Consider the following 23,905-nt stretch of genomic DNA (forward strand, 5'->3'; position numbering starts at 1 on the left):
GCACAGTGCTCTGAGTGGCAGCACAAGAATTAGAAACCAGCTCTTTGGACTCCCTAGTCCTATGTTCCTTCCGTTATTCCAGTCTATTTGGGAAGACAGGATACTCCCACATGAAACAACTTTAGAACAATAGCAGACAAAAAGCTAACAAACCATATGGTATTAACCATAAGTTTAACAGGAGTTAGAGGAGGACTGGAGACATCCAAAAGAGCTTAAATCTTCTGAGTAATGACATGCAATTTATTTATGGCAGGGGAGACTTGCTCTGCTTCTGACATGTTGCAAGGATGAATGAGATGAAGGCATTCCAAGGAAGCAGTACTTCCCTCTGGGTCTTATCATCTCGCTCTAAGAAGATGGGTTTTGGTACACAGGCTAGCATCTCCTTCATTTCCAACAGAAAACAGGATATAAAATCCGGGGGGTGGGTGGATCATTGGTAAAATAATATACGAAAGCTGTGGAGTTCAACTTCTGTTTTGCAATTTACACCAAGATCTACTGAGACACAAAATCTTGCAAAAACCATATCTACTCTCTTCTGAGTATTGCCGAATCAAAGTGAGCCAAAGAAGAAGAATGTTCCTATGGGGAAATTTTTGTAGGAGAAACCTTTCAGTTAGAAATTTATCTTCAGATGGGCTACGGTATTATCAGAAAGTTTTTACGTGTTGTGATTTTAATAGGAACTCTCTATAAGTAGGGAAGGTGGGAATTTATTTTTGTAAAGAAAAGCTTCACAGGGCTTTATTTGAAAAATATGTATGAAGTGGCTACCATGGCACTGGGCACATCCTAGGGCAGTGCTTCTCAGGCTGTAGTAAAGGATTAGTTTATATATTTTTTAATTTTCTGTCTGACATGTACAAATACTTGGGGAAACTACAATAAAAATGAATGACTAGAAAACCCGGGAAATAAAACCTAAATACAAGACTGTTTTTAAACAATTATGAGATTCAACAGTGGGGCCAATTCATCATGTGTTTACATGTGGCCGCGGTATCAAAATGCTATAAAATTTTCTAAAGGCTTACTCTCCCTTTTTGTACTTAAACTTGGCACAGACTGGTAGCAAACAGTGCAGGGACCAGCACAAGTACCCAGACCACACTTTGAGTAGCACTGTACTAGAGGAAATAGAGAGAGAAGCGTCATGAGAACCTGTGCTCATCTAAAGCTTACAAGTCATGGTGGAGACAATGGTCCCTCCAGGTGTTGGTACAGCAAATATGGCAGACGCTGGGCTAACGGGTATAGAATGGTTTGGTACCTACTCTCCCCTTCCTTTGGCTGCAGGCCCCCACCACACTGCTGCTGCTCAGGAACACAGTCCCTCATGGATAGCCTTTATGATAACTCTATAGAGTTAGGGGTGGGGTGGGGATGGCCTTTTCTTGAGAGATGCTACTTTGGAAATTCCCCAAGACTTAGAACTGTGGATGGGGTTTGGGAAGTGGGATGGGAGACGTGGTTGAGAAAGCATCAGTTGCTATCTGTGGTGGTGGCTGTCGATTTTCTTCCCCCAGACTGCTGGGAATTCAGGGAGCTCTGAGGATGAGAAAGGACCCTGATGGAAAGAAACAACGTGAGAGTTCAACTGTTGGAGAGCCTCTGTTGACGTAGGCTCCAGAGCATAAAGACCCAGGGAAAACAAAAAACAAAAAACAAAACAAAAAAACAACATAGTAAAATTCCTTATAGGTTCTACACACCATACGACAAAATAAATATATTACATTACCTGAACCACTGTGTTTTGGGGCCATGATAATTCAAAGCAAAACAAAGGATGTGTGAATTGCCATGTGGCATATAAAGCCATGCCTCAGGCATCACCAGCCTTTAGATTTAATGCTACCATAGTCTCAACCACCAAACTACAAACCCCTTAAATTGTTTAGAAAACCAAATACCCTATGCAAGAGACAAAATGTTAGATATAGATAGATACACTATATCTGCCCAATCAAAAAAAAAATCAATGGACTGGGGGTATGAAGAAATATGTTAGGAATCTAGATCAATATCCCTCATACAAACAGAGACGGAACAGAATAATTTTTGATTTGTAGTAATCAACATGGTGCCACAAATAAAAATTTCAATAATTTTTTCCCCCAAGTCTTAGACTCTAGCTTACAAGAACCTCAGTATATTTTGTGGATTTAGTGAGGCCCAAGCATAGTCCCTGGTCTGAGGAGAGGCTATCCATCCACAACTCATAATGCAAGCATCTCAGCCGGCCCTATTAATTTTCCATACACATGGAGCCAAACTCTGCCTGGGATTATTATGCAATTTTCAAAATGGCTTTAAGTCTTTCAACTTACAAAGTTACCATTTACATTGCACTGGCCTGCTGGCTGGGATGAATGAATGAACACTCTTTCCCAAAGGACCATAATTCATTCTCTGATCATAGCTTATATGTTTGGGAGAATTGGGATCAGTGTGCCTGGCGCCTCCCCTCCTCTCTGCCCCACAAAGGACTCATACACTGCGAGAGAAGGGGAGACAAAGTGGCTGTGTGCCACGGAGTGCAGAGGTGTGGCTAGGGACGTGTTGACTGGGGGCAGCAGCGGTCCAACATATAAGCAACTGTCTACATGATGTGATTTCAGGTGCACCAAAAAAGGCCTCATTGCCCCTCAGTTTAAACACTCCCTTCCCACTGGCGAATGCCTGGAATTCCACAGTTTGGAGAGCTCTGTTCCTTTGGTTTAAAGCTTTGATCCCTGTTAAAATACCCGTACCCCTGGGTGGGCAGCCCCATTATATCCTATCAAGCAGATAGACTGTGGGCAGATGAGTCTGAAAGTTTCTTCTCTGAAAGCCGGTTTTGAGGGTAGGGCAAGGAGGAGAAGGCACTGTGCACCTGAGGGGGGTGGGAAGAGGAAGGCATAATCTGGGGGGCAAAGGGAACCGGGCCCAAGACAAACCATGTGTGCGTGTGTGGCCGCGTGCACGGCTGTGTATGAGCCCCTCCCATGGCGGCAGCTGCTGAACACCCTTTCTTAACTCTCTCCCAGAAACCTTGATTTATGCTGCTTTTGGAGCCATGGAACTAGACTCTCCTCCCAGCTACAGCAAGATAATAGCTGCTGGCTACAGCTGGGAATTCTCGAATTCTTTCAAACTGGAGACTAGGAACGAAAGGTGAAGAAAAGTTCTTCTGAGGTCCAAAGAGGAAAATGGGGCCCAACGGTGTCATCTAAATGCTTCCAATGGGGCTTGAAAGCACAGAACCATGAATTGTAGAAAGTGAACACTGGCTCAATCAGCACATCCTTTTGTGTTTCTCGACTGATTGTTTCTCTTTGTTTCTTCCAGCTGAAGAGTAAGAATGAGTCATTGGCCTGACTCCTAACACGAGGAAGGGAGCCTTGAAGGATAAGATGGTTGTTTATGTAAAAGAGCAAAAAAGAAAACCCAATCTTAATTCATAGTCACTTATCTGGGCAGTGGAGAGTACGTAGGCTTTGGGAAAGGAACTGGATGTTTGTCAGTAAAACTCCGTTATCACTGGATGTGCAGAGGGCACCGGATCGATCGCTGTTCCTGACCCCAAAGCCTGTTGTTCCTCAGGGTCTGTCCCGGTGCCTGAAATTCCACTGCCAGAGTCATCGCTTGGGGGCTGGAAGACCAGAAAGTCTTTGAGAGGCCCTTATAAAAATGGAACCGCTTCTTTTTTTTTTTTTTTTAAGATTGATTGATTGATTGATTGATTTGGCAGAGAGATACAGAGAGCCTCGAAGAAGCTGCTTGGATGGAGGAGGAGCAGATGCTTTGAGGCCAAAGACAGAGTTCCCCAAACATCTGGCTTGGGCTGGTTTGCCTCTGAGCTAGCCCCAGTCCCGGTCATTCACATAGCACCCCACAAGTTTTGCCATATCATCATATTCCCAATACTCTTTCCTGTTTTTCTTCAAGCCAGCTCACGTTTTCACTGAAAGCAGTTCGTTTCAGCACTATCTACTTAGCTTTGTCCTAATGCAGTCAGGGGTTAGGTGCACTACTCCTGTATATATTTTTCTAATCCACATTAAAATAAATATCAAGTAAAATAAAAACCCCAAACTTCACTGGCCCACCTATCACCACGGATTCATGCACTTTACTTTGGGAAGCACCCCCCTGGGCTCATACAGAGCGTATCACATAAAGAAGTTCATATTAAAAATAGGTCTCCGTCCCTCATTTCAAGGTACTCACTACCCAGTAGTTGAAAACAACTGTCGCCTTTGTAGTTAGTTGCATGAGCTCTGGAAGATCATGAATTTATGGGAGGTCATGTCTTCCTCTGCGAGGTCATGAAATTCAATCAATGCTTGCCTTCCAATCTGCCCTTTGGTCACAGGGCTCCACAGGTGGAACATATCAAACTCACCAGCCAAATTATGACTCTTAATTGGTGTTTCTTTTAAAGTGGATATGTCATTTGTCAAATGTTCAATGCAGGCGCAGGCCTAGCCCCAGGCAAAATTATGAAGTAGGAGAAGAATGCCAGATACATAGGCGGCACTCAAATGTTTGTTGAAAAAAGAATGAATGAGCCCTCCGTCCTTGACTCCTCTCCCAGCCCCCACATCCACCAGGTCACTAAGCCTTTTTCATTCTCCTCCCCAAGTACCGCTGCTAGTTTTTTTTTCCCCTTCCACACACATCTCCTCTGCCCTGGGCCTTTATCGCTTCTGGTCTGGATGACTTTCACGGCGTTTTAACTTGCTTCCATTCCTCTTTCTTCTCCAAGCCATTCTCCACAATCCACAAAGTCGATGCCGGAGAGATCTTTCCCTCAGGCAAATATGATCATGTCACCCCTCTGCTTAGCATTCCCTTAAGTGGTTCCGCAGGCTCCTTGGCCTGGCTTCAAGACTGCATCACCTGGCCCTTGCTCGCTCACCTCGGCCTCGGCCTCGTGGGCTCTTCTGACACATTCCGCCCCGCCCCCGCAGCCTGAGCGGTCGCTTGTACTTCCCGCCCTGCAATGGGGCCCTGCAGGCTGTCCCTGCTCCATCTCTGTTCATGCTGCTTCTTTTCCCTTGGCCCCCTCCTTGCCGGCTTCTTTTCTGACTTCAACTCCTGCTGGCCTTGTAAGCCTGAGCTTATGGCACCATCTCTTCTGGGAAGCTTTCCCTGACCTACCCTCTCACCCCTTAGAATGCTGCCCTTGCTTCTGTCTTATCACTGACCGTGTGCTGTGTTAACATTTTCTGTTTGGTTGTTTTCCCCATTAGACTTGTAGCTCTTTGAAGTTAGGTACCAAGGGTTAATCTTTGGATCCTCATTGTCTGTTTGCATCCCACATGTCTGGTGCATAGTAGGAGTTCAAATCTTTGTTACTGAGTGAATGAATGAATGAATGAATGAGCGAGCGCCTCAGCAGCCTACCCTTCCTTTACCTCTTTCCTCAGCCCACAGGTTCTGGCACATGACCTCCTCTCTCCTGGTCTGGCACTCCCTGGAAAATTCGTGGTGTGGAGGCTCTCCCTTTTCTTTCCTAATCAAAACCTACTTTTACCTAGATCAGAAACAACACAATCAGATGATAAACTAATCCACACTGAAGTGTTAAATCATGTCATTATACAATTTTTGAGTTCCTACCACGTGCAAGGCACCGTGCTAAGAGGCATGTGTGTGTGTGTGTGTGGGGGGGGGTCACAGAGAAGAATAGGAGAGTTAAAGATCCTTGCCTAGGAGCACATGAGTAATGACCAAACGCATTCCTCCTTTGAGAGGTATTTCATTTTCAAAGAACTGGATTTCTAATGGAGAAATTTAAGCAGGAGAGGTGGGGATTTGGGTCTAGGAGACAGTTCAAACAGCCTTCTACTCCATCTACGAAATAGGCAAGCTCTGGCTCGATGAATCTGCTGTGTCCAATGATTTCCTCATGAGTTAGGCTGGCGTTAAGCCCCAGGTTATTTTGTTGTCACCAGTTATGCTTTGCTTCGTGAAGGGTCACCCGGGGCTATCCTGCAGGAGACAGATTCTTTTAACATCCTGGGATCAGGTGCTTTCTCTGACTTTGTGTGGCTCATTGGAACCAAACGTAGCAAATCCCACGGGCTTGTGGACTTTTTAGGTACAGGAGTCAAAGATGAGGCAGGCTGTGACCCCCCCCCCCCGGGCGGTCCCCAGCTGCCCCTGAATGTGACTATTCGTGGGTTGGGTTTGCTAACCCGACCGGGGCCGCTGCGTTGGGAAAACGGTTTGAGGGAAGCCCCTCCGAGAGCAGGAAGAGGAGGTGGATTTTGTGCGGAGGAGGAAGACCTCGGTTGGCTCCGGTGGCCAGGGGCGAGTTGGACCCGGCTGGGAGGAGGCCTGCGGCGAAGCGGAGAGGGGCCCCGCGGCCAGGGAGCCCCCACGCACCTCGAGGAAGGATGGAGAGGTTGCAAAAATCCTAAAGGGAAAAGCCCTGGCGGCTGTAGGCCAATGAGCGGCGGGAAGGAGGAGTGAGGCTGGGGAACTTCTCCCAGAGCCAGTCAGAGGGGACGGCTGCTGGGAAGCCAATCAGCGCGCCGGAGCCCGCAGCCCCTCTGCAGTAGTTATGCCAGAGCGCCCTGGGTAGAGCGGCGGCGAGCGGGCAGCTGGGCTGGGCCGCCAGGAGCCACCGCACGCGCTCGGCGCCCTCCTCCCCGCCGCCCCCGCCCGGTCGCCGCGGCGCGGTGCCCCAGCCGACCCCGCAGCCCCGCGCCCCCGCCCCCGCAGGCTCGCCGCCGCTCGGCGGCCGCCGCCCCCCTGGCCGCGCGCTTGGCCTCGCCCCGCCCCGCCCCGCCCCGCCCCGCCCGGTCCCTCGTCGCCCCGCCCCGCCCGCCGGCCCCGCCCCGCCCGAGCCGCCGAGCCGTTCCCGCCCTCGCCCCGCGCCCAGGTAGCTGCGAGGAAACTTTTGCCGCGGCTGGGTAGCGGCACGTCTCCCGCTCCTCAGGGCCGCTGCCAGCCTTGCCGAGTCTCGGGACCGCTCTCGCCCCCGCTGCCACTCTCCCGCGCTCTCCTCGCTGCCCGCGAAGCAGGATGGCGGGGACCGTGCGCACCGCGTGCTTGGTGGTGGCGATGCTGCTCAGCTTGGACTGCCCGGGACAGGCGCAGCCCCCGCCGCCGCCGCCGGACGCCACCTGTCACCAGGTCCGCTCCTTCTTCCAGAGACTGCAGCCCGGACTCAAGTGGGTGCCCGAAACCCCCGTGCCAGGTGAGGAGGCGTCCCCGCGCGCGTCCCCCGCGCCCGGCGGGGAGCCGGGGTCGCGTGGCGACCGTACCCCCGGGCGCGCTGGCCTCGTGGGGCCGCGGTCGTGCGCCCGGCCGCTGGGCACCTGGGAGTGGTGGCTGCGCCCGGGGCCCGGCCAGGTCTACCGGAGGAGGGCGGAAGGGTGAGTGTGGACCGTGTCCGCATCTCCCGGGCTCGCTCTGCTGTCAGGGAAGGTGCGGGTGGGAGGCACGGCGGGGAGGGCCTTCTCGCGAGCGCCCATTTTTGGGGGAGGGCGGGAAGGTGGGAGCTGCTTCCCGGGGCCTTGGCGAACTGGCGCCCCACAGCCGAGCCGGTGCCTCGAGCATTCGCCACCCTCGCTTGCACGAACGTGCCAGCGTTTCAGCCGGAGCTGGACCGTGGCTACGGCCATTCTCTCCCCAGCCTGCCCCCCACGCCCTCCTTTCCGCAGCCTGGGCTCCCGGGGTTCGCGGGCCCAAGTGCAGGCAAAGTTGGGGACAGATCTCCGAATCCTCAGTGGCAGATAGAGTACACGCTGGGGGAAACTTTTGAGTAGGAGGGTCCCCAAGATGAGGAGGACCGAACCTTTCCCTTCAAAACAGCGTCCCTTATCCAGGTTGGCAAAATCGCTTCGGAAACGGTGCTGCCGGCCGGGGAGCAGGAGTCCAAAGATGATTTAACTCCTCCCCTTCTCAAATTCATCTGCCTTCTTGACAGGCTGGACCCTGAAGGGGAGATGATTTTAGGTGGAGGAAAGTTTCCGAACGCCTGCCTTTTGTTCTGCACAATCAGATCCTGTTGTAAGGGCATATTTTAACCTTCGCTGTGGGCTGCCGCTGTCAACAGATGAATATTAATGGCCCCGTGTGATTGACTGTCCCGCGGTTGGACTCCTAAAAGCCTGCCTTAGAATCCAATTAGGACAAGTTGCTACACTGACACTGCGGGCGAGAAGAGTTGGTTTGAAACAGGTTAATTTATCGGAGGTGCGCTCTGCAGAAGCGGCCGGTGGTGTTCGCAAACCCTGAGACGTCCGTGGCCTTCGGGGTCTCCTCCCAGCCGGGGTCTCCTCCCAGCCCGCGCCTCCAGCGAGGCGCGCGTCCCGCGCTTCGGAGGGATCAGGGATCGGGGAGCAGCCCTCGTCAAAACTTGGCTCGTGGCTCTCAACAAGTCAGAGAGGCGGGCCTGACGGTTGGACCAAGTTGTGAACGCGACGCGCGCCCTGTGGGCGCTGCCAGCGAGCGTTCACTAGCGGGAGGTTACCTAGGCAGCCGGCGCTCCCTCAGCCCTCAGCCTTTTCTTTAGGTGGATGAAAAGAGCCGAGCGAGCCCGCTGTTTGGTTGCAAAGGTAATTGGTCACCCCTTTTGGCGACTGAAATGCATTTGCGCATATGTTAAATATTGCGTTGCAGGATTTCGCTCTATGGGAGGGGAGAACTACCTCTCCCACTGTTAAATGTTCATAACGTACCACGTGGGCGTGTGCAGGAGCTGTAAGGGGCAACCTACGAATCAGTTCCACAGAGCTGAAACAACAGGCGCAATCTCTCTCCCCTCGAAGTGTCGTGGTAATTAGATTGCTAAGGCCAGAGAACATGCTCTTGTTGATAATGTAAAAATTGGTCCTCACAGGATGAGTCCCCGTGAGACGAATGGTTCCGGGGTTGGGGTTGGGGCCACATTCGGCTGGCTGGTTCGAGGCCAGGGAGTAAAGGTTGTGCTTTAAAAGAAGAAAAAGACCAGAAGGAACACACTGATACTCATTTAGCAACCCCCTCCCTCTCCACACACTCGTGCTGGCGCTGGCCCTCCCTCCTCCTCCCCAGCTCTCTGGCTGCCGGCCTCTTTGCAGCATCTGTATACAAGTACTGGGAGGGCCCACACACTGTGTGTAAGAGATTTGGCCTGGGCTCCCTCCCTGCGAGCTCTCTTGCTCCCCGCCTAAGGATGGCCATGCTGTAGAGGACAGGAATTCCTAATGGGGATTTTTTTTTTCCCCTTTTCCTCCAGTATTTCCCAAACTCTATAGGCAAAATCACTTTCCAAGGGTCTTCATATAAACCCAACCTCCCTTCTTCACTTCTCTTAAACAGCCGTGTGCGGTGGCTAGCACCTTCTAGATGGCGGGCAGGCACTGTTCTGACTCGTGCTGGAGTAAAGCCAAACTTCAAATACGGTGACACCCAGGCAGCTAGCTACCATAATATCCTGGATGTTGCTGGGACTGCGCAGATTTCCAGTACTCTTGTCTTGCCATGAAAACCATGTGTCCTGAATTTCACTTGGGCAACTCTGGTCACTGTAGAATGGGAAACATGGTGAAAATCCTAATGTCCACAAGTGGAAATAGCTCATCGGTATTTCAGAGAAGAGATGATAATGGCCGACTAAATACAATGGCAAGTGCATCATCTCAAAGTGAATAAATGTGTCATTTGCTGCTGTCATTCCGTGGTTGGAAATTGAGAGAGAGCTGCAAATTATTTGATAGTTATGAACCGTCAAGGTGACCGTTTGACTTTTTTTCCCCATCTGTATTTTAAGCCATGTTCAGTTTGCCCGTGTCACTGTACTAACTGCTAATTAAAGCTCTTTTTGTCCCAGATAAAATGAGATTTGGTCACAGGAAGGAGAAATCCTCAAGAATGTCCTGTCTCACTTAGGGGGAGCATTTGGGATTGACTGCTAACTTCGGCCATTAGCAGAATTGGGTTAGAGTGGATAAGGTACATTTCTTATGCTAGTATGGATGAGACTGAATGGCATTTGAAATCAGCCAGCCTAAAAAATAAATCACTGGTGCTGAAGGGCTACACCAGACTTCCACAAAGCAGATCTAAAGCCTTACAATCTCATGTTCCCATTTCTTTTAGAGCGTTCAAAGGCACGGGATAGCAATTCTAAATAGCATGTCCCCCAAATCCATAGATCTTTTCATACCCCACTCTCTCTCTTTTTAAGGATTTGTAACTTGGAAGGCACCACAGATGGAAACCAGGCACACAGAGTTAGCATTTGGCAGAAAAATCCATATAACTGACTTTCAGTGTAGCTCTTTTGCCCTTATTTAATTTAGAAAAATTCAGAAAAAAGCCAATGAGCTCATAAGTCTGGATGTTTATTTTGTTTTGCTTAACCTACCCACAGGCGCAATCAAGAATGGATACAATTTTAGGCAAGGAAAGTGAGCTAGTAATCAGACAATGATGTTTCCAATTGTCTCAAGGGAATGTTACAGAAGTCTGAAAAAAAATTCCTCTAAACAAAAATCAAGTGTAATTCACTTTATGAATGCCATACACCGCTTTTGTGGGGGGTGGTGGTGAAGGGGACGGTCGGGAATGGGAAAATCAAACAAACCGTGGTAGTGTTGCAACTCCCCAAAGATTGAGGGATCTTGCCTTAGAGGGCCCTGGAAAGTGCAGGAACCAATCCCGAAGGCCAAACTCCCGTGTGGGTCAAAGGCAACCCTGAAGAGCCAAGCCCGACTTGGAGTTTCTCAAGATAGATGAAACACCATAAAAATAAAAATCGGCGTTCTTGAAACAAAGGGAGAGTTTGGTATTTGTTGTTGTTGTTGTTTTAAAGTGTGAGACCTAGTGACCGTGTCTGGGTGACCAGCCGCGGCTCCCCAATCAGTTGGAAAGAGCTAGGGGTCCTAAGGTCGGGAGAGAGAACAAGACACGGGGTGTGGGTGTGGGAGGACTTGCTCCCTGCCAAGGCCGCACTAGACGTGGGGGCGAGCAGGTGATTTGTTCGCACTTTGACAAAGTTGCATTATTGCACGCTAACTGGGGACAGTTCGGAGGGCTCTTCCGGAGCATGGTCTGAGTAGATTTCTGAGGCCAGTCCTGACGGGTGGTACCGGGCTGGGCTTGGAGGGCCGCGTGGGGCCCGTCGAGGAGATGGCTGGAGGTCGGTGGAGCGCCCTGGCCTGCGAGGAACCTAAGCCTGGCGCTCCTTGGCCGGCCCCGCGTGAGGTGCTGGAGGTGCCGAGAGGTGTAAGACACAGCCCCTTTTGTCAAGGCGCTCACAGTCTAGTGGGGGAGCCTACGAGTAAACAGCCTTCTCAGGAAACTTGTAGGATTAAACAGGGTGAAAAGGGCTAGAAAATACCTCCAGGAAATTGGCTGAAATGGTCACAATAGCCAGCCTGGCCAAGGGAAAAGAACTGAAGAGATGAAGTGGGAGATAGGGCGGTCGCTCTTAATAGGGCCGCCATCTTAAAGAGAGTTTTCTTAATTCTTGGAGCAAATTCCACGCAAGCATTAGGAGATGCATGCATGGGATGGTTCTGATGGATGCTAGATGACACAGATGGTGTCAGTTTTGCAATTTTTTTTTCTTATGGGCTGGTAGATTGCGTCCAGTCTTTTTGATGCAATATTTTTGAGCTTTCTGCTACTTACATCTTTAGAGTTGCCATGTTTGCTGTTCGCTGTGGCCTAGAAAAAGGCTGCTTATTACCAACCTGGGAAGAAAGAGGCCTGGGTTTGTCTGCTATGAGACAAGACAGAAAATATGTTTTCTCCTTAAATGGCAGCTATCAATGACCACGCCAACTTTAGTGTTTGATGCATATACAAAAGCATGGGTCTTAAGAGGTATCTTATTACTCATTTCTAAGAAAATTGAAGATAATCACTTATAACTTGTGCACACGATACATCATTTGGAAAGAATTTCACTAGGGATCATATTGCTCAACTGAAAAGTTCTGGCATGCTGAATTTGTACATTTTTGTGAATGCTTCCTTTACTCTGATCTCTTGCTTTTTTCTGCATATGGTTATTTGTATGTTTTAGATTAGAAGCTTCTTAAAGGGAAAGCACTGCATTTGGTGCAGTGTTGAGCACAATACCAAGAGCACCACAGCACATTTAGTAAATTATTGACAATAATAGAATTTCTAGATCATGACGTATTCCCTATGAACACTCAGATACTTTCCTAAGCTCTGTGTCATCTTACTTATTTTAGAAGCCCAAGTCCAGTTTGTTCGGGTACACTGCTGGGGTATGTGGACAAACTTTTCAGGCTGTATATATCTTGACTGGAGCCAGATTCAGTCTTTCCTCAGTTAGCTGGCGACTCTTAACCATCAGGAAGGGCTTATTAATGTCGAGTACCCAAAGAACAAATTGAAATTAGCAACATTGTTATGATTGGCGTAGTATCATTACAGATCAACAGTTATTATAGCACATAAATTGTAAGACATCTCTTAAATCAAACTCTCTTTGATTGAATGTCAGCTAGACCTTTCTCGCTAACGTTGACATTACTGTATTTGGGAGTTGAGCTATAACACATGCACGGACCTGTTGAAGTACCTCACACGTTTCTGTAGCCTGGGATCAGAATTTGTGCACAGGCTCAATTCAAGACACCATACCAGGAGCCAACATCTATTCAGCCCTAGCCAAGCTTGCAAAGGGGTTTGATGTTTTGGGTAATCTAGGGTCTAATGGAAAGTGTGGGTAGAACCCACCCCCCACTCATTTGCCCATATTTAGCAAATTGTCTGGCTTGAAACAGGATCCCCAGCACTCCATTAAGAAATGAGCATCAGAGAATAGAATCCAAACCCGGGGCCCCAGACTGGCTTTAGAGTCAGCGTAGGGTAATGGGAATTTACCTTCTGAGATAGAATGACAGGGAGAATGTGAGTCAGAAAGCAAGGTGAAGGTGGGCATACCAGCAGAGAAAATGTGCATTTTGAAATGCTGCATGTGTGGAGAAAACCCTCGCTGGAGCACGGTAGTCTCACTTGAAGACCTCGTTGAATGTACAAAGTAAAAAAGATTTAGTTCTGTACTTCAAGTTAGGCCAATTAAACCTCAATTGTCCAAGTGCTAAGTATTAGAAATACTTGTCCGCCATTTTTAAACAAAAGTGAATCCAGAGTGATTACCAAGAAAGGCGTGTTCACTTTTGCCTCTTTTTGTGTGTAGCTGGATAAAGCCTTATTTGAGAGTTTGTATTTTTCCTCATGAATAAAAAAGAGTCAATGGTAGGACCAAAATGCATTGCTAGTGTTCCAAACAGTTAATTACTTCCAGTAGTCGAAATTGTATTTATATGCTAGATTAGTAAATCTACTAAGCTCTTTGAAGTATACTTAATAGGCTTATATTGATAAATAATTGATAGGAAGGGAGATAAAATACAAGTGAAAGCGGCAATAAGAAGGGACAGGGAAGTTAAAGCCATTATAAAAGAAACCTCCACTCACTGTATTCTATCCATCCACCTGAAAGTTGAATGATGTACATTTCTCAGAAGTGAGGATTTTGAGAATATCCTGTGTTTTTCAGAATTTCCACAATGTGGCATGCATTTATTTCTTTTATAAATCCAGAATAAAGCAGAGTTCTAGACTACAATTTTAATTGGCCTTTTTGAGTCTGCCTTTTGGAAATAAGTTTATGACTGGAAAATTAGAAATCCTGAGTATGGCATCTTTAAGGTATGTGTTCAGAGTCATCTATATCTGCCCTACTAGACTGTGATCTTCATCTTTGTGTCTGCCATTATCTAGCGAAGAGCATGGTACAAATCATAGGTGCTCCATAAATATTTGTAGACTAAATGGATGATTGGAAGTAGAAATGTATTACAAACAAAATTTCCATAAAGCCAATATTTAAGTAATTGATTCACTTTTACTAATATATTAAGGTTTCTAAAAAAAGCAGCTCCTTTTTCAGGTCAAAAATCCATTTGTTGTCTATAGGTAAGTGACAAAGGACTGGTTTAATTCATGTGGCTGTACTATAATTCCCCGAAAGAAGTAGTCTAGCCAAACCTTTCCAAGAGGTAAGTATTCTGTGCTTGTTTACAAGGCTATTCTAAGAAGTTTATAGATAAATTAAATATATCCGCCTATACGTAAATGCATTTATTTACTTTACAGATCTGTGGCATTTAGGTTTCAAAAATAATGCAACTTGGTGTCAGTTACAGAAACATAAATGGAATGTATGTAAGTTTTTCTTTGGTGTTTCTTACCTATAACATGAAGCTTCATAAATGTACATTTAAAAGGACATAATCCAAAGTGGATATTCAGCCAAGGAAATTTTATTTGAGTAGGATAAAGGGCCTCCTGAGAGGTCTCTCAATTTCTGTATGCATTGGGGCAAGCTTTGAAAGTCAGCTGAGAAAACTCAACTATTTGGCTAGGGATGACCCATCGGGAGTTCTTTCAGCTAGAGGCTCAACTAGGAAAGAGGGTAAAAAGGAAAGGGATGATGTTCATTTGAAAATAATATCAGAATTGTGTTTGCATACTTTCCTCCTTAGTTATGGTTCTGCTCCCTCTCTCCCAAACTCTGCATTCTGGTACTTGTGGTATGTATCAGCATCCTGGGATACTCCATTGCTCTTTGTCCATTTTTGGTTCGGAGGATTGAAGCCGAGGGAAACGTGGGCGAGAGAGGAAGGGCTAGAGCAACAGATATAGGGAGGACATCCAAAGCCCTTACTCTGGTGTGTATCAGAAAGTTCACTGACACATAACACTCTGAAACGATTGGAAAACGTTTGAATTTGGAAGCTTGCATGTTCATAGCAAATACGGAGATATGTCCCAAGTGCATTTGGGTCCCTGAAATACTCTATTTGTACTTCTTCTTGCTTAGTATCCTTTTTTTTTTTGAAGTACCTAGCTTATTCATAGCCTCTGCCAGACCCTACAACTGTTGAATACAGACGCCATATTTGATTCCGCATGATATCCTCTAGAGTGGTGAGTAGAGTGCCTTGTATAGAGTTATTAATAAAGGTTGGAGCTAAGGTAAGAATAAACACCTAAAGACACAGTCTACAGGACTTGACTGCTGTTGAATGAGATCCTAGGATGGCATATACCTAGAGAAGGACTGAGTCCCTGGATGCATCACTGTCTAAGTTGATCTGCAGTAGGATTGAGGATGGGGTGGTGGAGGTGAAGCCCATTTATTTCTTCTTTGTGGTCCTGGGAGCCTTGTTGCCCCTCCTTCAAAACTGAAGTCTGGGGAGGAAGTGACAAGTAGAGAGAAATTTTTACCTACAGGTTTCTCTAAGATTTACTTATTTATTTGAGAGGAGGGGAGAGAGGGAGAGAGAATCTTAAGCAGACTCTGTGCTGAGCACAGAGCCCCATGTGGGGCTTGACACAGGGCTCGAACCCACGACCCTGAGATCAGGACCTGAGCCAAAACCAAGAGTTGGATGCTTACCTGACTGCGCCCCCCAGGCGCCCCGCCCCCCAGCCTTCTTTAAATGTGGTGTTTGAGGGGCACCTGGCTGGCTCATTTGGTAGAACACGTGACTCTTGGTCTTGGGGTCGTGAGTTCAAGACCCAAATTGGGCATAGAGCCTACTTTAAAAAAATGTGGTGTTTGGATATGTTTTATATGTATTTATATTTATATACACATGTGTGTGTACATTCATAGTTTATGTATGTATAAATATTCTATATTTCTATTATTTTGATAGGAACAACTTATAATTATGTGCTATTTAAACTGTTTGAAAGTTGCTAATTATTACTCTTAGTAGTGAGTGGTCTTTCACAATCCTATCTTATATTTGTGTTATGAAAGCCTTGCTTTCATATATTTTATGTACAGACAATGCAACCACTCATAAAGTTTCCATAGCTTCTGAGTTCAGGTGACCTGCCTGGTTCCAACACACACACACACACATATGTACACTCATACATACACACATATACTATCCCTACATCTATACATCCTTAATAACCTAGAGAAAAAGCCTAACTTACCCTGGGAAGAGCTATGGGGTACAGCTTCTCAGAGCTCGAGTAAACCATTTTCAGTTGGATTGGCCCCAAATTGTTGCAGAGTGAATTGTCACTGATATCATAGAGAACATTTATTAAGTTCCATCATTTTCCTAAGTACAGAGATGTGATCCTCATTTAAAGCAGTGGTGGTCAACCCATACTGTGAATTTGACTCATTTCGGAGAATGACTTCTCGTGCTGGCCACATTGCATGTTGAAGTCCATAGCAAGGAGAATGTGACCCAAGAGGCAGTTTCCAAGTTAACTTTCATGGAGTGATTGTATTGGGGACAACATTTAGTTGTTTGGGAAAACAGATGGAAATCCTCAGGAAAGCAACCTACTAATATTGAACTCTATATGCCATTGCTGCATAAATATTGAAAAGTTTTTCATTCTCTACCTCAGACAATATTCAATGAGCCCTGATTCTATGCCAGGTACTGACCTAGGAGCTGATGCATAAGATACAGTCACCGCCTAGGGAGGGAGCTGTGTAGGGATCTGGGGGTTGTTGAGCTATGGAAGAGGGGTGCCTAGCTGCCTTAAGTGGGCTGTCACGTAAGGTATATGCAAAGGCCTGTAGAGACAAAATGACACATTTGTTGGACTGGACTGGTTTGGATTGGTTGGAGAACAGCCGTGGCGGGGGGGTGGATGTAGAGGAAAGATGAACTAGAAAAGTAGGCAGGAAATGATGAGGAGTTTCCTCAGGCTGTATCCAAGGATGATGAGGAGCCATGAAAACATTTGAAGAAGAGAAAATGGTATTCAGGATGGAGAATGACTGGTACAGAGTCTTAGTCTGTACAGGTGAAAAAAAAGCAGGGCAGAAAATAGGGGAGTAAAAGATCAAGTTGAGAGACCAGAGGAAGTGGATCAGGTATGACTTGTTGACTGGATATGAGGATAGTGGGGAGAGTCTAGAACTTCTGGTTTTTCTGGGTGGTGGGGCTATGGCACATAATAGGTGCTCAGTAAATATTTGTTGGCTTAGTGAAATAGAGGAGGAACATATATTTTTAAGTAAACTCTACCCCCGACGTGGGGGCTCGAACTCATGACCCCAAGATCAAGAGTCGCACGCTCTATTGACTGAGGCAGCCAGGCGCCCCAAGAAGAACATATTTTTTTTAAAGATTTATTTATTTATTTGAGAGAGAGAGAGACACAGTGAGAGAGGGAACACAAGCAGGGCGAGTGGGAGAGGGAGAAGCAGGCCTCCCGCCGAGCAGGGAGCCCGATGTGGGACTCGATCCCAGGACCTTGGGATCATGACCTGAGCTGAAGGCAGACGCTTAACAACTGAGCCAGCCAGGCACCCCAAGAAAAACATGTTTTTAAGGGGGGAAATAATGAGTTTGATTTTGAAGGGGTGGAGTTTGAGAGGTTCTTTGATCATTGAGGCAGAAATGTCTGCTAGGTAGTTTAGGTTGTGTTTTGGATGATAGACGAGAGAAATCAGGGCTGGGGATACATACTCGGACATTAACAACATATAGATGGTAACTGAAACTCTGGGAATAGATGAGATCACTGGGAAATAGTGTATACACTCTCCTGGAGTTCAGAAGAAGCATAGTTGGGACTCATCAGCATATAGGCTCAAGTTGGAAGTCAAGGGTGTGGATGATATTTTCCAGGCTTTTGCATGTGACACATCTTAAAATGCATTTTGCCAACATCTGGTGATTTAAAAAAAACTGCCAAAGACTTCAAGAATTCTCTTGATTAAGAGAAAGTATGAGTAGATGTTGTCATGGTCCAAGATTTTGCAAATAAGATAATGCGCTAACACACACACACACACACACACACACACACACACACACACACACACAGGGGTGTGGGGGGAATGTAGAGAAGCACATTTGAAGCAAGGGATTGGATTTCTATTATTTTTGATAGCAGTAATTAATAATTTTGCATGCTATTTAAACTGTTTGAAAGTTGTTAATTGTTACTCTTAGCAGTGGGTGGTCTTTCACAATCCTACCTACATTTGTGTCGTGAAAGCCTTGCTTTCATATATCTTATGTACAGACAATGCAACCACTCATAAAGTGTCCATAGCTTCTGAGTTCAGCTGACCTGCCTGGTTCCAACATAGAGGCCCCCCTGCCGCACCCCAGCCCCCACTGGGGACCAGCCTCCCACTCTGGAGAATGAAAGCTGTAGCTTTTTGGAGCTCTGGTCTCTATTCCACTTCAGACTGGGCCCTGCTGGCTGGTCTCTGAAACATGTGGTTCCAAGCAAATACTAGGCATACTTGTGTAATTGGGCTGATTTTTCTTAAGTGTCTATGGAGATGTAGTGTGTGTGTGTGTGTGTGTGTGTGTGTGTGTGTGTGTGTGTGTGTTTGGTTGGTGGGGGGGGGAAAGGGTGGTAGAATTCTCTGTTTCTCTGGCATGAAGAGTTTCTTTAATTTCCCTATTGTTCAAGAGGTTGCCTTCATCCAGGCTTCTATTTTCATTCAGTGTAAACTTGAAACCCCTTGTTCTCCAGTAGATTTTTTCACGACCACTTTCAGGTTAATGAAATAGTATGGAAGGGGCCCCAAGGGAAGAGCACAGAAACTACCATTTACTGAGTGCCTACAATGTGCCAGTTGCTTTATATTTAATCTCGTTTACACAGCAAACCTGAAAGGGTGGCGCTGTCATCTCCATTTTACAGATGAAGAGACTGAGGCCCAGAAAGGTTAACTTTCCCCGAGCTTGTGTAATATGCGGAGCCAGGATTTGCATCCAGATTTGTCTCACTTGATAGCTCATGCTCTTGCCAGTATGCTCACTGGATTCTGAGGGGAAGGAAGATGGGCTGGATAGAAAGCATTTGACTTAACTTCCCACACTCCTTTGACTTTATGACATTTTTCACTCCGGGCTTCTCTCCTCCTCTCAGGCTGATTCTGTCTCTGCTTGTTTGCCTTCACCCTCCCACCCTTTCTTAGATGCAAGCGCTCCAGTCATGTTTGTCCTTTGCCCCTTCTGTTCTCTTTGCTCATTCCCACACCCATTCCCATGACTTCATTATCTTCGCTGTTTGAATGACTCCCGTCTCCCTTTCCAGCCTGACCTCTTCCTTGCTGTCCAGTTCAGGATCTGCCAGTCGCCCTGCCAAACATCTCCATCCAGAAGTCCTGCTAAGGCTTCCCTTTCCGCAGAGCCAAAAATCAGTCCATCATTTTCTCCTCCCGCCTGCACAAAACTGCCCCCCTCCAACATTCTGCATCTGTGGCGATAGCAACTCCGGTACCCAGACCTGAAACCACGCAATCATCTTGGACTTCTCTTTGTCCACCTCTCACCCCCGAATTAAATGGCTAAGTCCTGCGAGTCTATCTCCGCCATGTCTTTTGCGCTTACCTCCTTGGCCCGTGTGCCTTCTGTTTAAGCACAACAGGCCATGAACTCCTTAACTGAAAGGACCCTGTAGTTGTCTGCCTCCGAGCCTTTGCTTGTGGACCACCTGACTGTCTGCCTTCCATCAGTGCATGTTCTCGTCCTGGCCACCCTTCAAGGTGGCCGTGCGATGTCATCTCCTGCATGAACCATATCACGGTTCCCCATGCCTAGTTCCCTTTGAACCCTGGTCTCATTGTACTTCTCCTATGGCCTTGGTTCTCTCTTGCTCTTCTAGTTATTTATGTCCTTGACCTTTTCGTCTTCCTAGAGGCTTGCTCCTTAAAGGGTGGCCCATGCACCAGGAGCATCAGCATCACCAGAGAGCGTGCAAGAAATGCAGAATCTCAGGCCCCATCCCAGACCTGCTGAATGAGACCTGTATTTCTCTTTCTATTTCATTTTATTTTTATTTTTTTAAAGATTTTATTTATTTATTTGACAGAGAGAGACACAGAGAGAGAGGGAACACAAGCAGGGGGAGTGGGAGAGGGAGAAGCAGGCTCCCCGCTGAGCAGGGAGCCCCGTGTGGGGCTTGATACCGGGACCCTGGGACCATGACCTGAGCCGAAGGCAGATGCTTAACAACTGAGCCACCCAGGAGCCCCGAGACCTGTATTTTTAAACAAGATCCCCAGTTGATTTGTATGCACTTTAAAGCTGGAGAAGGGCTGCTTCCAAGTGTAAGCTCCTTGAGGACAAGGACCTTGCAGGACTCAGGGGAGGGTTTTGCACATAATAGGTCCACGTTCTTTTGATTTCTTGCATTTGTGCTGTGCTTGGCTGTTCATTCATTCATGTGGCCCCAGCGATCTATACACAAGAAATGTATGCAAGAAATGTATGAGGGGGGAGGATGGGAGAGGAGAGAGAGAGAGATTCAGAGAGTGGGGGTGAGAAGGAGGGAAGGGGGGGTTGAAGAATGAAGGGGCTGGATTGAGCCCATATGCTGGCTAATAACTTTGCGACTAGTTTGGAAAACAATCTTTGCGCTCCCAGATAGTTAGAGCCTCTTGTCTACGCCTTGGCTTAATTTAATGTGGCCAGAGGCAAGTGTCTTCCAAGACCATTTTGCTCTTACCCTAGGGACCTAATGGTTTCCCACTTTTTTTTTTTTTAACTGGGCTTCTGGGGTGTACCTTCTCTGGCCATCCCCAGAAGTCAGAGTGGAGCTTTTGAAGCTATTCAGAGGGCCATGGAAGAACTGTGCTCAGTGTTTCAAATAGTCCCGTTTTCAGAAACTGATTTTCTGCTTTGTTTTCAAACTTCAAAGTTTATTTCTGAAATAAAGGTTTATTTTCCCCCACGGAATTCTGAAGGTTTTATACAAGTGTTAATTTCTAAAACCTAAGTCATTTCTTGCCTTTGAAACTTCAGTGCTGTGGGTCAATTTAATAACGTTGCCTGAAGGTTCTTTTGGCCTTCAAAAGCTGTCAGATTGCCTTTTCTTTGTTCTTTGAGGGAGTAAGGTTGCCTCATTCACAAAGCTTGAAGGAGTTGGAACCAGCTTTAGTCAATCATTCAGGCTTTCTCCACCCCTCAGCAATATCCAGTTTTATTTTCAAGCTAGGTCCTAGTGGCAACGAGATGTATCGCCGACTAAGTTCTATGTGAAAGTCTCTGAAAACTCATCGCCATTTATTTCATAGAGTAGAGTGATAAGAAGTAGCCTGAGTTATTAGGATACCCGTAGCTAAGGGGAGCAGCGGGTGTTCTGAGCACACCCATCGCTGCCCTTCTGGGGCTTAGAAAAGCTCCAAAGCTACCGAGCCCCCCCTTCATCATCTGCCGGACTGCTCCCCACATCTTTCCTTTTTGCCTTCCTCCTTTTCTATCCTCATGCTCTCTCTCAACTGGTTATAATTTAGAACAGAAGGTGTTTTATGGTTTGTTATATTTATTGAATGGTTTTGTGTTTCTTGTTCTCTAAAAAAATTGGAGGAGTGGAATGTTTTATATTTCCCTGTGTATTTTAGTTTTTAAGTTGTGTTTCCTTTTCCTATAGCTCCTGATTTCCTTTTCTCCTCTCTCTTCCCCCATCTTCTTCTGCCTCCTCCACATCCGCTTGCCCTCAGTGATTCTGGAGAGAAAACAGCCTTTCCGTTTCTGCCCGCATATTTGGTTTGGGTACCTGGTTACTTCTCCTGGGGATATTTCGAAATTCGATTCCTTAGTTTGGAATTGCAGAGCTCTAAAATATGCACCAATGAATTTACATTCCACTTTCTAAGAACTCCGAGTATTTAAAAGGGTTTCTGTACAGATAGCACCAGGCTAAATATATCTGACTGGAGTATCTCAGATCATTGCTATGTAGTTTACATTCTCTCTCACTTTGTCATAATTCTCGATGAATGCAAATTGCATCTTTGTTCTTAGAAATCTCTTGTCTTCCACCGAACTGCCTTTTTCTGAAGATCAGGGAGCCCCCTTGAGACGCTGCTACAGTGGGGTGGAATTGACACCTAGCTCACAGGCTAACCAAATGTAGCTTGCTTTTCCCTGATGAAGTGATCACATTTCAGGACATCATGTCACTTGCAGGATTTTATTGTCCTACTTTCAAATTTGACTTCAGGTTAAAGAGCGTCTTCCAGTTGGACTATTCCTTGGTATTTTTTTCTTCGTCTTTACACTTAGGGGGATCTTTTGTTTGTCCTGTGTCTATTATCTCTTCCAAGCTTGGCCAAGGCTGTTAGGTTATGCACCTACGTATAAATATTTAACAAGATAAGTTAGACAAAACGTGCTGGGAGATACTGCAGCCCTTCCATCCCCACCCCTGCCTCCGCCCCCACTCAGTTTTTGTGTAGAGTCACAGATGGTTGCTTTATCTCAGATGTTTAGATTTGGAGGACATTCCTTTGCACTTTGCTTGATGGACACAATGAAATGGAAGCATTTGAGTCAATCTGGACTACCAAAATGGTAGCACCAAGTAACAGATAACATTAGGCTCCTCTTCCTATTTTTTTCCAACTGGTTACCCAAACTCCCCTAAGCCAGAGAGTTTTAGGTAGGAGATTGTGTTTTTAAAGAAAATATTTCGGATAAAGACTAATGTTCTCGAGTCAGGAATAACAATTAGTACCATTCATTAATCAGGGACATGTTTTGACTTTGAGTCCTGGCTAGGAAATATAAACTGTGAAAGTCACACATATATATGAACCTCAGGCAAATTTATGACTTGTCAGCCTTTTAAGGTTAAATTCTTAACCCCAAATCGGGGCTGGCTTTATATGTGGAGTCCAGCACATTCCTCTGGGCCACTGAACACCCCCCCCAACCCCGCCGCCCCAGCCCCAGCCCCAGCCCTTTGCTTAACAGCAGCTAATGGCCTAATGAGCAAGAAGGATTTCTGCCTCTTATCAGCTGCCTGAACAGCAACAGGAAGGCTGATATACAGAGTACGGGTCAAAACCCGAGTTCTCGAACCAAAAAAACTACAGGCGCAGTTTAAAACTCTGGCTATGTGGTATCCGTGCAGTTATCAATACCTATCAGCGAAGGAGCTGGACACTTGAGTTCAAACAAATAGCAATAGTTGTCAAAAGTATGAACATTTTTTGCTAATAGTTCGTTCCTTCTTTGTTTAGTTCTTCTATAAATAGCCTCCATATAGTCTTTAATGAGCTTTTAGTTTGCGCCTGGAGGTTGTTATGGTCATGCGGGGGTGTTTGATTGGCAGATGGTGAGGATGGAGGCAAGGATATTTATGTTTTGGCCCGGAGTTTGGAAGGGGTGCCAAATAAACGTAAATAGATATCTACTACTACTTTTATTTGTTATTCAAGCCGAGCTTTGGAATAAATATGCACTCAGCTTGCCACCGAGTCGGAGAAAGCTTTGTGCCTCCTCATATCGTACTCAGACATTTTTGAGGAGAAAGAGTCCTTGCCTATTTGTTAGAACCACTTGGAATCCAGGCTCAGACTCACATAGAATAAATATTTTAGGTTATTCAGTGCCCATTATAGTGAAAGCCCCTTGACTTTCATCTTGTGCATTTGCATTTTTTCAGAGACAATAATGAAAACATTTTTTTTTTTCAGATTCCGTCCTGTTGTTGAAGATCCTATTTACATAAACAGGCATTGTTGTGGCTTAGGGGAAGAATGTGGGGTCCCATTCTTTAGCTCCCTGTATATCTTTGCTAAGGCTTGTCTAAATAGAAGTAATGACGCTTTAGTCTAAGCAGCTTTTCTCATTTAGGTAAGCAGGGTGGTTTGAAATTTCAGTTTACTAGATAATTGAGTCTCTTCTTAATTATGTCAGGCATGCAGGTTGCTCTCTTGATAGTAAAGACCCTAAAAATCTAGTAATCTCCTCAGGCATCCGTTTGGTAATAAAATCCGGTGCATTTTCAGGGGTTAATTTTCATGACAATTGTTTGTCCCCTCCCCACCCCCACCCTTGAAGAAACCCTGCTATCTTTTAGGGCCTTGGTCTCCTCACGTCTGCCAGAGCACACTTAGCAATATATGTCA

The 23,905-nt window shown here is 46.3% G+C and overlaps 1 protein-coding gene across 1 annotated transcript in view; it reads left to right on the top strand.

Moving 5' to 3' along the window:
* The first annotated feature begins 6,848 nt into the window (after positions 1 to 6,848).
* Positions 6,849 to 23,905, top strand: part of GPC3 (glypican 3) — a 403,498-nt gene continuing 386,441 nt past the window's right edge. The window contains exon 1 of the mRNA XM_027608126.2: positions 6,849 to 7,198. Coding sequence (XP_027463927.1) covers positions 7,024 to 7,198 — 175 coding nt within the window. The 5' untranslated portion in view covers positions 6,849 to 7,023. The remainder of the gene's footprint in view (positions 7,199 to 23,905) is intronic.

The sequence above is a fragment of the Zalophus californianus genome, chromosome X (assembly GCF_009762305.2).
Source record: "Zalophus californianus isolate mZalCal1 chromosome X, mZalCal1.pri.v2, whole genome shotgun sequence".
In the NCBI taxonomy this organism is placed as follows: Eukaryota; Metazoa; Chordata; class Mammalia; order Carnivora; family Otariidae; genus Zalophus; species Zalophus californianus.